General features: G+C 42.3%; 2 protein-coding genes across 3 annotated transcripts; both read left to right on the forward strand.

Annotated features, from left to right (window-relative positions):
- The first annotated feature begins 273 nt into the window (after positions 1-273).
- LOC310949245 (serine/threonine-protein kinase pim-3-like) lies at positions 274-6,013 on the forward strand. Its single transcript, XM_083916612.1, has 6 exons — positions 274-336; positions 1,860-1,969; positions 3,550-3,600; positions 4,864-5,227; positions 5,330-5,506; positions 5,618-6,013. The coding sequence occupies exons 1-6, from the start codon at positions 276-278 to the stop codon at positions 5,806-5,808; spliced, it is 954 nt and encodes a 317-aa protein (XP_083772738.1). The 5' UTR covers positions 274-275; the 3' UTR covers positions 5,809-6,013.
- Positions 6,014-8,767: 2,754 nt separating this feature from the next.
- ftsj1 (FtsJ RNA 2'-O-methyltransferase 1) lies at positions 8,768-16,167 on the forward strand. Of its 2 annotated transcripts, XM_083916610.1 has the most exons (11): positions 8,768-8,801; positions 10,029-10,166; positions 11,193-11,262; positions 11,356-11,458; positions 12,199-12,277; positions 12,355-12,407; positions 12,482-12,535; positions 13,790-13,892; positions 14,362-14,445; positions 14,582-14,685; positions 15,676-16,167. In XM_083916610.1, exons 2-11 carry the CDS (start codon positions 10,046-10,048, stop codon positions 15,838-15,840), a joined length of 936 nt encoding a protein of 311 aa, XP_083772736.1. In that variant the 5' UTR covers positions 8,768-8,801; positions 10,029-10,045; the 3' UTR covers positions 15,841-16,167. The 2 variants fall into 2 exon arrangements, with proteins under 2 accessions (XP_083772736.1, XP_083772735.1); XM_083916609.1 differs by having other exon boundaries at positions 11,193-11,458.
- The last annotated feature ends 833 nt before the right edge of the window (positions 16,168-17,000 follow it).

Genomic DNA, 17,000 nt, shown 5'->3' on the forward strand with positions numbered 1-17,000 from the left:
CGTGTGTTAGTTTGGATATAAAGCGTGTGATTGTGTGGTGATGTGTAAGGTTCAGATGGGGGCAGGCGGAGGGATCTATCTGTTTATTGTAAATATTGGCAGCGGCGGAGGGAGAGGGAGAGTGGCGCGCTTCCCCGGGTGGTGAGGGACCGACAGGCGGACTCTTCTGCTCTAAAAGCCCGTGAGAAGAAGCGAGGACCCCGCTGTTATCTGGGATTTATCACGGAGCTTTTACTTCCAGGTGTTTTGGTGTATTTGGTGTCGGGAGAAGCAGCATGCTGCTCTCTAAACTGGGCTCCTTCTCCAGCATGGATCTGCCGGCGAGGCTGCAGCAAGGTAACGGACACATAACGACAACGTGCCGGTGTTACGCTGTGTTCCGTCACCCGGTAGATTCTGGTTATTTCCCTCCGTTACTAACGTCATCTCCGGGACAGTCTGACCAAAACTAGTTAAACTTATTTATTTTATATTCTCTTATTTTTAGTTTTTTTCCCCTCATTATTATTATTATTAATAAATTATTTGTTTTACGTTTTAATTTAATTATTATTTTATTGGATCTTTTTAGTATAATTTGTTTTTTACAATTATTTTTTACAATTTACTGAGATCTTTTTTTATTTATTAATATTATTTTTATTATTTTAATCAAGTGGATCTTTTATTTTTAAATGATTAATTTTATGTTAATGGGTATTTTTATTATTATTATGTTTGATTTATTTTTTTACTAACGAGGATCTTTATTATTATTATCATAATTACTATTTAATTAAGCAGCTCTTATTTTTATTTTAATCAAGTGGATCCTTTAGTTTTAAATTATTTTTTATGTTAGTGGATACTTTTATTATTATTATAATGTTTTTATTTTTTACTAACTGGGATCTTTATTATTATTATTTAATTAAGTGGCTTTATAGTTATTACTATTATATATTAATTGGCTCCTTTATTTTCAAACTTATTTTTTATGTTAATGGATATTTTTTATCATGTTTATTTTTTTTACTAACAGATCTTTATTATGATTATTATTTAATTAAGTGGATATTTTATTTTTTAATTATTTTTACGTAAGATGACCTTTTTTCTTTTATTAATGTTTAATTAAGTCTCTTTTTTATTATTATTATTATTATATTAAGTGGATCTTTTATTTTTAATTTTTTTACGTTAGATGATCCTATTATTATTATAATAATAACTATGATTTTTGAAGTGGATCTTTTTAGTTTTTTTACTATTTATTATTTATATTAAGTGGCTCAGAACCAGAACCTCCTGACTCAGGTCACATAACACGACACGACACGTGTACCGGCAATTTAACGTGTGAAAATTACACAAATATTAAAGAAATTATAATAATTTGAATTTAAAAAACCATCAAATGCATCATATCTTCGGCTTGGAGAGGTTAAACCCAGCTTTTATGTGTTATTTATGTTAAATAACTCAAAATAATGATTAAAATGCTTATTTGTTATGATTTTACTCGGGTTAGTGGATCCGTGCTATTGTTTGACCTTTACATAAATCAGCCTGGGGCCATTTTGAAAGCCAGGCTGTGGCGCCAAAACATTTTTAATCATCTTTAAATAAAAACTAAACCTTCTTATTGAGACAAAACCTGTTATTTTACCACTTTCATCGTTTTAAATAGTTGATAAATGGAGAAGACGTTGATTTCCGCCATTTTTAAACGGCTGACACGAGAACAACAGGGGTCATCTGAGGACGGTTACTGGGGGGGTGACACGTTTGGCCGTTACACCAACGGTTCCCAACGGTTCCCAACGGTCCAAATCACCCAGAACATTCCTCATTTCCTCTCTTTGTTTGTCTGTTTCCAGCTAAAGTGGAGAAGCCGCCGTTTGAGAAGCTCTACCGGCTGGACTCGGTGCTCGGCAGCGGGGGGTTCGGCACCGTCTACTCGGCTGTGCGCCTCGCCGACGGGCTGCCGGTAAGGAAGCGCCGGGGAGCCGCTTTGTTTTGGTCCCGGGCCACATGGCGGCGTCAAGTTACGTCACTGAGAGGAGCTGTTTCCGGTCCCTGCCTTCAAAATAAAAGCCGCACTAGAGAGTGAGAATCCTTTAAATTGGAAACAATAGATGACAAAACAATCTCTTCATAGCTATTTAAGAATGCACAACAGTGGATTTCTTCTTTTTCAGATATATATATATATTAATATTTTACAACTTCTACCGATACTGATTAATTCAAACCCCAATCCCAATGAAGCTGGGATGATCTCATCTCATCTCATCTCATCTTCATCCGCTTATCCGGTGTCGGGTCTCGGGGGCAGCAGCTCCAGCAGGGGACCCCAAACTTCCCTTTCCCGGGCCACATTAACCAGCTCTAACTGGGGGATCCTGAGGCGTTCCCAGGCCAGTGTGGAGATCTAATCTCTCCACCTGGTCCTGGGTCTTCCCCGAGGCCTCCTCCCAGCTGGACGTGCCTGGAACACCTCCCTAGGGAGGCGCCCAGGGTTCATCCTTACTAGATGCCCGAACCACCTCAACTGGCTCCTTTCCGCTGGGATGATGTGTAACAAGTGTATAATGGTGCATCTCTAGCAGCTGTCTTTTGAGATGTTCCTCAGCAGATACATGCACAGATTGACAGTTTAATGTTAAAAATTCAGGCATTTCTAGTTTCACGTTGGCCTTAAAGCTAAGATTGAACTTTGATAATGAACTTGGGAACAGCAACAGACAGTCACACTACTTTATTATTATCAGTAATATTTACTGTAAAGATAAAGATGCTTTATAAAAAAAATAATACATTTTTTCATTTATTTCAGGCAGCATTTGCATTAAAAACAGCAGCATATGAATGCAATTTGTGCCTGAAAAGGACCGGGAAGAAGAAAAACTCATGTATACCCCGCCCCTTTCTCTCAACAAGCCTCTTAAACAGAATGTGTGTGATGTCACTTCCTGAATTGATGCAAATAAATGTAAATAAACAAAAACACACACACGTTTAGGCAGCTGATCCACTTGAAGTAACTGAGAATTATTATTATACTTTTATATTTGATCATAACGACGTTTTGCTCGATTAACTGCATCTTTCACTTCTATTACAATATTTAAAACTGAACAAAAATATCAGATTGTCACAGCTGCCCGTGTTTTGATCTGGTGCTTTTATTTTGAAGGCAGCGTCCACTCCCCGCACTTCTTGTTCCCGTCATCAGCTGTGCAGCTTCACCCAGAGTCTGCCATGTGGCCTTTGTTTACACAAAGAAAAGCGGCCTATGAAGCTTTTACTTTGTCCTTATAATGAAACACTGTCCGGATATTTTGCTTTTTGCTCTTTTTAGGGAACAAACATTTAATTGTTTTCATGAAATTACCATAAAAACTGTTGGGAAAACACTTTAAATAAATTATAAGAGTAAAACAAAAAGGCACCAGTTATAATGTCTGATGTCTATATTGTTTTACACAGATATAATTAATTAAACCCTTTTAAATTGTATGATTTTATATATAACTGTGAGTTAATGTTGTTTTTGTTTGCACGCAGGTGGCGGTGAAGCACGTGTGCAGGGACCGAGTGACTGAGTGGGGCTCTCTGGTGAGATTAAACCTGCAGCTGAACAACTTCCTGTCCGACTGAGCGATGTCCGCGGCTTAGTTAGTTCATCCTTTTATCACCAATATGTATTTTAAGAGAAAACACACTATTTCCATGCACCGTAGACAAATTGTTCAAATATTTAAAACAAGATTTTAACTTAAATGTTTTTCTTTTGGTCCTTCTGGATATTTGAAGACGCAATTCAGAGGTTGAACGTCTTAAAGCTTCAGTAAACTGATAACGTGCTACGTCAAGACTTAATTAAATACTGTAGTTAGTCGTAAGAGAGCCGAGGGAGAAGGCAGCGTCTCTGCAGGGTTTTTAGGGCGCACTCACACTGTCCGTCCGCACTGGTCCAAGCACGCTTCAGGGCTAAAGTCTAGTTCCTTTGACCAGTGTGAGTGCGGTCCATGGTGCGGGTTGGTTGCCGGCCACGGCCCGTTTGGGGCCAGCGTGCGTATGTGTTCGAGCACGAGGCCTACGGTGGTTCTGAGGTCATTTCCTGTGCGCCTGTTGGGACATAGAAAAAAGAAGGAGGGACCATGCGCGGACATTTCAAACAATGGCGGTGAAAGGTTGACGTTGGTGTGATGCGGAGGTGGAGTGTTTACTGCAGATTTGGTCGATGAAAAGATTAAAAAAACAGTCGACAAGACGCACAAAAACTCAGAGGTCTACGGAAAGATCTGGAAACAAAGCCACGCATCGCCATGACGTCATCAATGCGTGTGACGTGTTACGGCGTGATGACGTATAGGCAGCAAGAAGCATTCTCCGAGGCCCAGGTAGTGTGAGTACAAACGGGCCTGGAGGGGGGGACAAGGACCCTAAAGCACGGGGCACGGGACGGACGCACAGTGGGAGGGCGCCCTTAGAGTGTGTTTAAATACGCATTTTTAAAAACGTCTGCACGCTCGGCAGATGTGCATAAGTTAATGTATAGATGAGAAAGAAAATGCAACAGTGCATTATTCCACACGTGTCGGGGGTTTAGATCTGTGCAGCGAGCGGGATTAACATCGCAATAAGTTTAGTGCTAAGTTTCAACGTAAAAGTAAAGTTTAAAAACGAGTCTCTGGCGTAATAAACATTGTGTCGATGTGTTTAAAAATGTACGTTACATAGCGGAGCGTCAGAAATGATGTTATTAATATAAATTGTGAATAGAAGAGGGACGAGGATGGAGCCCTGTGGAACACCTTTGCTAACTTTCAGCGTTATTGCGTGTTTTGTTTTGTTGATCGTATGTTTCACCTTCAGTGCGGCGCCGTGGTTCCCCTGGAGATCGTGCTCTTGAAGAAGGTGGGCGGGGCATTCGGTGGCGTGGTGCGCCTGCTGGACTGGTGGGAGCGGGCCGACGGCTGGCTCATGGCGATGGAGCGCCCGGAGCCGGCACAGGACCTGTTTGACTACATCACGGAGCGCGGCGCGCTGGACGAGGCGGCCGCCCGCGGCTTCCTCCTGCAGGTGCTGGAGGCGGTGCGCCACTGCTACGCCTGCGGCATCGTCCACCGGGACATCAAGGACGAGAACCTGCTGGTGGACCTGAGGACGGGACAGATCAAACTTATCGACTTCGGCTCGGGGGCCCTCCTCAAAGACGGCGCCTACACGGAGTTCGACGGTGAGTGCGTCCACGTTGGCGACGCCCCGGGTTACTCCGACTAAAAACCATGACAGGGTCGGAAAAAAGCATTTCAGTGAACGGATGCGGTTTCGTCCACAGGTACACGGGTGTACAGCCCTCCGGAGTGGATCCGGTTCCGCCGATACCACGGTCGCTCCGCCACCGTCTGGTCCCTTGGCGTGCTGCTGTATGACATGGTGTGCGGGGACATCCCCTTCGAACAGGACGAGGAGATCCTGAGAGGGCGCGTCTACTTCCGGCGCAAAGTCTCCTCAGGTCAGTGCGAGCGCGGCGAGGATCCAATCCTCCCCGGGGAAAAAAAAAAGGTTAATAAAATAAAGCGAGACGCGTGTTTATGTGCTTCCTGTCTCGGTGTCGCCGTCACAGAGTGCCAGCAGCTGATCGGCTGGTGTCTGAGCCAGCAGCCGTCCGAGCGGCCGACCCTGGAGCAGATCCTCCTCCACCCCTGGGTGACGGGCGTTGACGGGCAGCAGGCGGACAGCAAAGTCATCACGCTGCACGCCATCACGGCGGACTCGTCCTCCCCGTCGTCGTCCTCCAGCCAGCAGAGCCTCTGATCGGATGGCGTGAGGCTGCCAGCGGGCGTGGCTCTATGGACAGCTGCCTCCCCGTGGAGTTTGAACGCCCTCGCTCACCGAAGTGTTTCGCGGTGACGCAGCGAGTCGTCGTCACAGTTCGGGGTGAAGGTGACGGAGCAGCTCAACACAGGCGGCGTTGGTTCAGTGCCCTGGGTTCGGAAGGTGCCGTGGGCGGAGCGTCGCCTCACTGAGGACCAGGAGTCGGCCCCGTGCTCCTGGTCTAGCGGCTCCTCACATCCCTGAACCCTTCCTGATGCGAGTGCGTCTGGAGCCGGTGCCGTTCCGCTGCAGAGACACAAGAAGGCAACGTGTCGCCGAGTCGATTCCTTCTCCGTGAAGGTCAAGAGTCATCAGCTGCTTTAGACGACTGTTGAAAAAGAGACGCTGGCAACGAACTCTCTGACCAGGAGTCGGTGCAGAGGTGGTTCTTCTTCCACTTTCTTCTTCTTCTTCTTCCACTTTCTTCTTCTTCTTCTTCCACCTTCTTCTTCTTCTTCCTCTTCTTCTTCTTCTTCTTCTTCCTCCACCTTCTTCTTCCTCCTCTTCTTCTTCTTCTTCTTCTTCTTCTTCCTCCACCTTCTTCTTCCTCCTCTTCTTCTTCTTCCTCCACCTTCTTCTTCTTCCACCTTCTTCTTCTTCATCTTCCTCCTCTTCTTCTTCTTCCTCCACCTTCTTCTTTCACCTTCTTCCTCCTCCTCTTCTTCTTCTTCTTCTTCCACTTCCACCTTCTTCTTCTTCCACCTTCTTCTTCTTCATCTTCCTCCTCTTCTTCTTCTTCCTCCACCTTCTTCTTCTTCCTCCACCTTCTTCTTCTTCCTCCTCTTCTTCTTCTTCCTCCTCTTCTTCTTCTTCCACCTTCTTCTTCTTCCACCTTCTTCTTCTTCTTCCTCTTCTTCCTCCACCTTCTTCTTCTTCCTCCACCTTCTTCTTCTTCTTCTTCCTCGTGGTTAAATCACAGAAGAACCAACGAACACACCTCTTCAGAGCCGTTCTGATGCCAAAACATGACTTTGATGCTTTACTCTGACATGTGGCCCGGGGGAGGTGGGGATCGAACCGCCCATCTCTCGAATGGAGGACGACCCACTCTGTCACTGAACCACAGTCGCTCAAACTATGTATTTTTGTTTTATATATATGTGTATATGTGTGTGTATATTTGTACATTTCTACGTGTTTAAGTTATTTAGTTTAGACACTTCAACGTCCTGTGATTATTTATTTATTTCTGAAACGTTTTTCATTTATTTTGTTTGTTTTTCTGCAAAAGAATAAAATCAGTTTCATGTCTGAGGTTGTTGTCGCTGTTACACACAGTTATATATATGTTGTATATATATAAAGTATTTTTTCATTAAAGCTTTTCCAATTAAACCCGTTTTTATGTTTGATGTTTGCTTTTTTTTTAAACTTCTTTGTAGAAAAATAAGCTCAAATTTGCATCATTTAGCACAAAAATCCTTGTTTTTATGGATTTAAGGAGTAAAAAATGTTATTTTTACATTATTTTTAAGAAACTTTGAACAAAAATTTCATTTTGAGACCATTTACGTAGATTTCTTTGTCGTTTTAAGGGTTTATTAAGACGCTCACAGTCACTATCAAAGAAAACTATTTGTCTAAATAACTAATATAACTGAATAACTAATATAATAATAAGTAAATATGATCATTTGGAAAATGAACGAGCATTAATTAAAGGTTCAGCTCATTTCTGGGGATAAAGTTATTGAATCTTTTGCTGTTTAAAACCATTTAAATGATCCGAACAACAGAAAACAGGCGAATACGTCGCTGAACAACGAACCTCACTGTGGAGAAAAGGACACTTAGAAATCAAATCTCTTCGTAGAGTTAAAAGCAAACAAATCCATTCTCCAACATGAGTTTATTAAATTGATTGCATTTTTTAAATACATAATTTTCTTCTAAAAATAGACATTTTTTACTCGGATTCATTAAATTCGTGATATTTTCTGGATGTTTTTTATGGAGGACTTAAGTCTCAAATAAACAAATGCATTAATAAATGTACATTTATTTCTACATTTTCGTTCACCTACATTAATTTCTTTATGTATTTCTGTGTCCATATGAGGACGGAGGTCCCGTGTGTTCATGCATTTATTAATTAATTTTTTTCAGAATTGAATTATTTCTGCATTTATTTTGTTTTTTACATTTATTTATGCATTATTAATGTAGCTATTGAGACTAAAGTCACGTTTAGTCCATATTTATTTATTTATCTATTTATTTATACATTATTAATTTATTTATTGAGTCTTAATACAAGTTTAGTCCTCCATATTTATTTATTTATACATTTATTTATGTATTATTAATGTATCTATTGAGACTTAAGTCACGTTTAGTCCTCCATATTTATTTATTTATACATTATTAATTTATTTATTGAGAGTTATGTCATCGTTAGTCCTTCCTGTTTATTTTATTGTATTTATTTATTTATTTATTTTATTTATGCATTATTAACTTATATATTGAGACTAAATACACCTTTAGTCCTCCATTTTTATTTATTTATCTATTTATTTATACATTATTAATTTATTTATTGAGTCTTATGTCAAGTTTAGTCCTCCCTGTTTATTTTATTTATTTGTTTATTAATTTATTCATTATTAATGTATTTATTGAGTCTTAAGTCATGTTTAGTCCTCCCTGTTTATTTTATTTTATTTTATTTTATTTATTTTATTTTATTTGTCTGCAGCGACACCGTGTGGCCGTTATTGAGAAGACAGAAACACCGGAAAGTACTACACGGGGAAATAAACATTGACGACGTGTATGATCATTAAATAAGTATGATTTAAAAACATTTATTAAGTTAATTTAATCCTCTAACAGAGTTAATGTGTTTTTATAAAAGTATTTTGAACAGGCGCCGCGGGGACACCTCCCACCAGGGGTCCTTCCATCGTCAACACCAGAACCACACGTGAACAGTGAGTAAAACAGATGTTTAATGGCTCATAAAGTCTGTTTTAATCATATATTATGTATTTATTTCGCGTGTGTTATTCAGTATAAACGTGTATTTATTTAACACTGATACAAAAACGAACCTAACGCTGTGAAATAAACTCAAACAGCCGCGAAATACAGATTTTCTTGTGCATTTTACGCTAAAACCCGTTTAAAAATGTCATAAATCAAGGTTAACCGGGTCTCCAGCACTATAACAGTGTTTATGTGGTTATTATAAATATATTTTAGTTTAATTAGGATGCGCTGTTTAATTCGGCTTACATAAAAAAAACACTAATTTATGTAAAATCTTGCTTTTAGTTGGTACACAGTGTTTTATTATCATCATAGTGTAACGTTACATTGGTTGGACAGAGTGTTTATATAAAATGTGATGCTTTTAAAAGGTATTTGGTGACCACTATTTGCATTGACCAATAAAAACTATTACCACTATTATAATTATTAATAATAATAATGATAATTTACATTAATTTGAATAAAAATACTTATAAATACTTAATAATTACTTTTTGGGGCGGCAGTAGCTCAGTCCATTGGTGACTTGGCTGGGAACCACTGGTTCGAGTCCCTGTGTGGACCATAAATGGAGCGTGAACTGGTGGCTGGAGAGGTGCCAGTTCATCTCCTGGGCACTGCAGAGGTGCTGTTGTGCAAGGCACCGAACCCCCAACTGCTCAGGGCGCTGGCAGCCCCCTCGCTCTGACATCTCTCCATTAGTTGCATGTATATAGGTCGTGTGTGTGTGTGTGTGTGTGTGTGTGTGTGTGTGTGTGTGTGTGTGTGTGTGTGTGTCTGTGTCTGTGTGTGTGTCATGGTGAAAATTGAATTTTGCCATTGCGGGAGGAATAAAGGAATTATTCTTCTTCAATAACTGATAATAATTCACAATTATTTGAATTAAATGATAATAAATAGCATCACATGTCATCATATCTTTGCAAACCAGTATAAATTTACTATTCACATTACTATAGATATTATTATAGTTACTGGAAGTATGTTTGTCTCTGGCACCGTACTCTACGGGGGAATTGTTGGGTCTCTGTAAATCCTAAATAAGTCATAGAGTGTGGTCTTTACCTACTCTGTAAAGTGTCCTGAGATCACTTTGGTTATGATTTGGCACTATAAATAAAATTGAATTGAATTAAGTGGGTCTGCGTGTGTTTTTCTGACGTCAGAGAGGTCAGAGGTCAGGATGGGTCGCTCCTCTAAAGACAAGCGGGACATCTACTACCGTCTGGCCAAAGAGGAGGGCTGGAGAGCGAGGAGCGCCTTCAAGCTGCTGCAGCTCGACCACGAGTTCAACTTGTTCACAGGTGAGACCCGCGGGACACCCGGGACCATGGACTCCATACAACCGTGTATCCCTGACCGTACCCCGCTGCTGACTTAAAGGTTGAATATGTAGAAACTTTATTAAAAGCTATATTTAAAACAATAATAATAATAATAATAATAATACACCCATGAGGCGTTTTGAGGGGTACAGAATGAAAATATCGCTTTTCCATAAACAATGGACATTTTTTTGACAGGTTTGACAATGACTTTCTCTTACCTTCTGTTTCCATGGTAGCAGCTGATAGCGTTGCGGGTTGCCAGGTTTGTCTGTTGTCGGGTGCAGCTACTGTCCAAGCTGGCCAAGCATTCACTCCATGGACTGAGAGAAAGGAGAGAAACACCATTAAAACGCACGCCCACATGGCTACGCTGCTCCTTGATGCTAACATCACTTTCATCTGCACTTAGCTGGAACGGCTAACGCTAACGGCTAACGCTAACTGTCACTCAAACTCCTCTAATCCTTGTTTTTATGCTGTGATTTTCTGGAGGGGACGGGTTAAAAAAGTCTCAAACAGACTCCGGTCTCCTGGAGCTACTGGGCCGGGTCTGACCAACCTGGCAACCCCACTGCTGAAACTATATTTTGTTGTTGCGACTACGATCTTGAGACGCTAGCTGGCGCTGTTCTGCTCGTTCTGTATGTTTAACCTTTGATATTCTGTTAGCCAACTTGCAGCTTTCTGGATTTAAAATGTATGTCTCCAGGTTTTACACAGCACTCAAGGAAAGACTTCCAGTTAAAGACAAATACTGTTGTAAAATGAATCAATTAGTCGAAATGAGTCGTTCCCCTGTGTGATTCATCACTTGACTTGGCGCAGGCTGACCGTTGGACACTCGGCAACGAACCTGGCAACCCGACTGCTGGAGTTATTTATTGTTGTTGCGACTACGATCCTGAGACTCTAGCTGGCGCTGTTCTGCTCATCCTCCAGATTCAACCTTTAATGAAATGTTTGATACGTTCAGAAATAATTCACTACGTTTTTCTGTCTCAGGTGTGAAAAGAGCGGTGGATCTGTGTGCAGCTCCCGGCAGCTGGAGTCAGGTCCTCAGTCGGAAACTCAGGTTTTATTTAGCTTTTTTCTTTTTAAGCCACACTCACCGGGACATAAATGAAATGGATATTAATAATCCAGAGGGTTCTGTTTTCCTCTCCAGACAAGAGGATGAGAAGGGCGAGGAGGTGAAGATCGTGGCGGTGGACCTGCAGGCCATGGCGCCTCTGCCTGGAGTCACTCAGATCCAGGGAGACATCACCAAGGTGAGGCCGCGGTGGATAAACATGTTACACTGCATGAACTTGGTCTCGTTGTCCTTGGGGGGGGGGGGGGGGTCTTTGGGACCAGGTGGAGGTTCTGTAGGTTCCTGAGGAGGTTATAGTTGTATTTAACGAGGTTCTACAGGCTGTTTGCATTCGCACAGCCAATCCAGTCACCCTTTCAGGATACTATTTCAGGGTCCAGCTGCCTAATTCCTAGTTCTTGAGGTGCGGACACTGTTTACCCTGTTTACACGACAACGCTCGCGGGTGAAAACGACAACATATTTTATCAGATGTGCCTTTCGTTTAGACGGCGACGGCGTTTTTGGGGCTTAAAAAACGCAACAAGTGAAACCGCCCTCCAGAGTGTAAATCCTAAAAAGGCTCCACTGTTGTGTGTCCGCGTAAAGAGGTAAAAACACTAAAGTGTGCTCTGATCTGCTCACGCTGACTCACATCGCATTTGCGTTTTCCGTAACATCCGCATGCAGAGTTCAGGTAAACGACAACAAACACGTGGGACTGTTTCCATCAGTGGGACTTTCAAGTGTCCTGGGTGGAGCCGAGGCGGTGGGAGGCTGCAGACCGTGCTGCAGATCCCTGTCACACTGTGCGGCGTCCTGCTTATCCGCCAAAACGTAGCGTAGTTGTCCTGCTGTTGTCTTTTTTTAACGACGGATATGTGACGTGTAGGACGACACAGGTGCGCCGTATGAACCGCTCGCTCTTCTTCCTCTCAGGTGTCGACAGCTCAGGAGATCATCCGTCACTTTGAGGGTCAGCCAGCCGACCTGGTGGTGTGCGACGGAGCTCCAGACGGTGAGACGCTCATTTCCTGTCTCTCCTATCTTAATTATTCAGCTGTCTGGTAGTTATTTCCTGGTCTGTTTCCATAGTAACCGGGCTCCACGACGTGGACGAGTACATCCAGGCGCAGCTGCTGTTAGCCGTGAGTACACACAGGTGTGTTATTAATGTCGCCGTCCGTCTGTGATGAGATGCTGACGCCTGTTTGTCTCTCAGGCTCTGAACATCACGACTCACGTCCTGAAGCCTGGAGGGACGTTTGTGGCCAAAGTGAGTCCAACTTTTATTCAGATGATTCATCAACAACACACTTTCTATTAAAGGGATAGGTTGGATTTTTAAAAGTGTGGTTATATGAGGTTATATTAGAGATATTTGCGTTTTTTAGGTGCATCGTATCGGCCGTATCGATGCGGGCTGCTGCCCTCGCCGTTAGTTTTTTCAGGTCATTATTTACAGACAGGCGTCCACAGGCAGCTGCGTGTTGCCGCAGACGCCTTTTTTAAGTTCAGTAAACGTTCCTTTTATTCAAATTGAGACTTGTAACACTTGTTTTCATCATTGTGTCATTTTTAACGATGTTAATTAAGGGTAGAAAAGTAGAATCGGCTCAAGACAATCGTCAGTCCTCAAAGGCATCGGCCCTTAAAAATGGCCGATCCCTTGTACTCCTCTACAGTCGGTGTGTTCTCTACAGTAAATGGCAACTTCACAAGACAAAAGTGGCAGATTCATGTTTAATAAACGATGTAGAAAACCGATATTTGAATCTGTGGCTTCGTCTAAATGCAGCCTCTCGTCCACCGCTGCTGTTCCACACAAACACAGTGTGTCGTTTACATCCACACGGCTGCTAATTATGCATGACGCCATCCGACCTCGTACGAATTCTTTATTCTTTCTAAACTTCAGAACGCAGTGTTTTTGCAGAGTTTGCTGCAGACGTGCTAGCAAACACGGCACGCGGCAAACTCTGTGGTGATCCTGAAGAGATGTAGTTCAATAGGAAGTGTAAACAAGATACTATTTTCCAACTTTTTTTCTCAAAACTGGCACTTTTTCCTCATCAATCTGATGCTTTTTTTTGTAGATTTGCAACTTTTCTCGTAGATTTGCAACTTTTTTCTCATCAATCTGACATTTTTTCTGTAGATTTGCAACTCTTCCCATCGATTTATCACTTTTTTGCCCATCGATTTGCTAGTTTTTTCTCACGTCTGACACTTTTTCCCTCATACATTTGACACTTTCTTTCAAAATATAACTCTCCTGCTCTGGGTCTATAATATCTGTTTTTCATCTATGGCCCTAATACACCGTCAGACTTTTAGGCAGCAAGGTAAAGCTGTGAAAATATTCTAAATATTTCATACACTACAAGATATATTTTACCCATTTTAATCTACTATCTACTGCTAAACTAAAAAAGACATTCTAGAAAATTCCCCCAGTGTAAAATGATTTCCTGCAGAGGTGCATTGTGGGCCGTGTCAGATTAACCCCTCGTTGTCCCGTGTGTCTCAGATCTTCAGAGGTAAAGACGTGACTCTGCTGTACTCCCAGCTGAAGATCTTCTTCAGCGGTGTGACCTGCGCGAAACCACGCAGCAGCAGGAACTCGAGCATCGGTGAGCTGCCGCCCGCTGACCGATCGCACGTCTCAAACAGGAGACCAACGTCGTAACCGTTTATACACCTGAGACTTTTGCACGCGGGCTGCTATTCAACTGGGGAATGTGTGACTAAATAATTAAAAAACACATTTAACTGTGTGTCTTTTTACCACATTAAAGAGACATTTAGCTGATTTAGCACCAGCTCTGCGTCACGGCGACGTGTGCAGATGAACGGACTGAATCTGGAGCATTTGCGTGAACTGATAAATCACTCAGTGTCTGTCCGTGTGTGTGTGTGTGTGTGTGTGTGTGTGTGTGTGTGTGTGTGTGTGTGTGTGTGTGTGTGTGTGTGTGTGTGTGTGTGTGTGTGTGTGTGTGTGTGTGTGTGTGTGTGTGTGTGTGTGTGTGTGTGTGTGTGTGTGTGTGTGTGTGTGTGTGTGTGTGTGTGTGTGTGTGTGTGTGTGTGTGTGTGTGTGTGCAGAGGCCTTCGTCGTGTGTCAGAATTACTCCCCTCCTGAAGGCTACGTCCCCAACATGTCCAACCCTCTGCTGGATCATTCATACGGTAACTATGAGCCAATTACAAGGCAAAGACAAATGTGTCATTTCTTATTTCAGCGTTTAAATACCGTTTAATCTGAGCGTGTAGTCCCCCGCGTGTCCTGGTCCTGGTTCAGTCTGGTCTCGTCTCTGTCCTTCAGATGTGGACTTTAACCAGCTAGAGGGTCCAAACCGCGTCATCGTTCCCTTCCTGGCGTGCGGTGACCTCAGCGCCTTCGACTCCGACCGGACCTACCCTCTGCAGGTGGGTCAACCTGAACAACAGAGACAATGCTGTTTATGTTTGAGTCTTTTTCCGTCATTTTTAGTATTTTAATAGTTGTGGTCATCATCCTTTAGTTATTGTCACTATGTAAGTAAATCTACAAGTTCTTTTAAAATGACAAATTCTATAAAGTATCTATTAAAAATGTGGTTTTCACTAAAAAAACAACCTTAAAATGTGACAAATAACATGAAAGCCAGCGTTAATAAATGCGCAAAATCATCCCATGGTCTTATTCAGCACTTGTTTACATCAAAGACAGTTTTTTTGTGCGTATGAACTATTAACGGAAAAATCCCGGAGAGTCGCTAACACCCGGTGGCTAACACTGATTAGCTCGGGGCAGCGCGGTGAAGGCATTCAAAGGTCTTTTTTAACCACTAATGCTGCTGAAAATAACATCAAACCTCTGCAGCAGCATGAGAAGAGTCCCTACACGCACAACAAAGCAGCAACAGCGTAGTTAGTGAAGCCAGAGTTTATTAAAAGAGTGTTTTAAAGACTTACCTACTGGCCCCTGTACCAGCTCCTCTCATAGTAAAGTCCATTACAGTGGATTACCAAAGTCAATCCCAAAGGAAGGAGCCCATCGGTGCTTCCTGCAAGTAAATCAATTAGTTTTTTTAATGAAAAATTATATAAAGTTTCCATTTATAATGTGGCTATTCTGGTATTTTACTATATTTTTTTATTTAGAGTTTTTTCAGTGACAAAAACCCTTAAAATGTTACAAATAAGTGCCTAAATAGGACTAAATTTAGGAAAATTAAGGTCTAGTTATAATGCAGTTGATCATTTTAAAGGATTTTCACATTACACCTTTTTAATAAAGTTGTTTTAAAGAGGTTTTGTTTTCTCAAATGTGCGTCCCGAACCCCTTGAGGTACGTTCAGGTGTTTTGTTTTCAGGGGTAAATCAGGGATAAATGATTGTTCCTAGTTTCTATCATGTTTTTGGTCTTTTCTGCAGCTGGATGCTGGTAAACAGTACCAGTACACGCCCCCCACTCAGCTGCCCATAAGCCCCCCGTACCAGCAGGCCTGCCACCTCCGCAAAAACAACCTGCTGTCCAGAGAAGACGCTCAATCGGACCGCAGTCAAGACGAGAAGGATCCGCCGGCCGAGTCCACCTGATCCGTCTGCAGAAACAGAGTTAACATTAAAGGAACAGTCCGGCATTTGGGGGGAGAGTTTCTTCTTTTTTGTCTTATAAGATGTCGGATTGATCTCTGTGCGTCAAGAACACATTAGACTAGAGCACGGTTAGCGTGGAAGCAGGAGGGACTGGAAGCAGGAGGGAAACTGCTGTCCCGCATCCAGTCGTTATGCTAAGCTAGGCTAAACGTGCACCAGATGGATAATAGTTTTTCCAATCAGGAGTGTTTTTACCGTTCCATGTGATTTTATGTGGAGTAACTTGTAAACATTTTATATTTAAATAATAAAAGTCTTGGAGGTAAACCAAGTGTGTGGTTTTTTTAAGAGTAATCAAACTCTGAATTACGTTTTTTGTCTGTACGCCATTAGCATTTTACTGCTGCCGTATATCCTGTCATGTCCAGTGAGTGCTGAAGGTCATGACCGAAAGAACGAGGTTGCGTGTCCAAGCGGCTGAAATGTGTTTCCTCAGGAGGGGGTCTGGAGTCTCCCTTAGAGAGAGGGGGAGAAGTTCAGCATCCGTGAGGAACTCGGAGTAGAGCCGCTGCTCCTTTGCGTTGAAAGGAGCCAGTTGAGGTGGTTCAGGATCATCTGGTAAGGATGAACCCTGGGCGCCTCCCTAGGGAGGTGTTCCAGGCACGTCCAGCTGGGAGGAGGCCTCGGGGAAGACCCAGGACCAGGTGGAGAGATTAGATCTCCACACTGGCCTGGGAACGCCTCGGGATCCCCCAGTTAGAGCTGGTTAATGTGGCCCAGGAAAGGGAAGTTTGGGGTCCCCTGCTAAAGCTGCTGCCCCCGAGACCTGACCCCGGATAAGAGGCTGAGGACGAGATGAGATATTGCTTTCACGGTCAAAGTGGCACAAGTGTAACCTGGTTTAAAATGGAAGTACTAAAAGTGCAAGTGACTCAAATGTGTAGTTAATTACAGTATTTGAGTAAATGTAGTTACTAGTATTAAAAGGTATTACCAAACAGCAGTACAAGGAGACCCAATCCCAAATATTCCAATACCTACGAATACTATGTCCCTTCTTTTATATTTTTAACAATTAAAACTTTAAATCACATTTGACCACTATGGGAAACTCAAGATTTCAGATTATATGGGCTTTTCAAATTTACTCCCTTAGTTTT

This window comes from Echiichthys vipera, assembly GCF_963691815.1.
Source record: "Echiichthys vipera genome assembly, chromosome: 7".
Classification (NCBI taxonomy): Eukaryota; Metazoa; Chordata; class Actinopteri; order Perciformes; family Trachinidae; genus Echiichthys; species Echiichthys vipera.

Coding starts and splice junctions, on each gene's coding strand:
- LOC310949245 (XM_083916612.1), top strand. CDS start 276: ATGCTGCTCTCTAAACTGGGCTCCTTCTCCAGCATGGATCTGCCGGCG. Junction 337..1,859: donor GCCGGCGAGGCTGCAGCAAG/GTAACGGACACA, acceptor GTCTGTTTCCAG/CTAAAGTGGAGAAGCCGCCG. Junction 5,507..5,617: donor CCGGCGCAAAGTCTCCTCAG/GTCAGTGCGAGC, acceptor TCGCCGTCACAG/AGTGCCAGCAGCTGATCGGC.
- ftsj1 (XM_083916609.1), top strand. CDS start 10,046: ATGGGTCGCTCCTCTAAAGACAAGCGGGACATCTACTACCGTCTGGCC. Junction 10,167..11,192: donor CGAGTTCAACTTGTTCACAG/GTGAGACCCGCG, acceptor TTTCTGTCTCAG/GTGTGAAAAGAGCGGTGGAT. Junction 12,278..12,354: donor GTGCGACGGAGCTCCAGACG/GTGAGACGCTCA, acceptor CTGTTTCCATAG/TAACCGGGCTCCACGACGTG.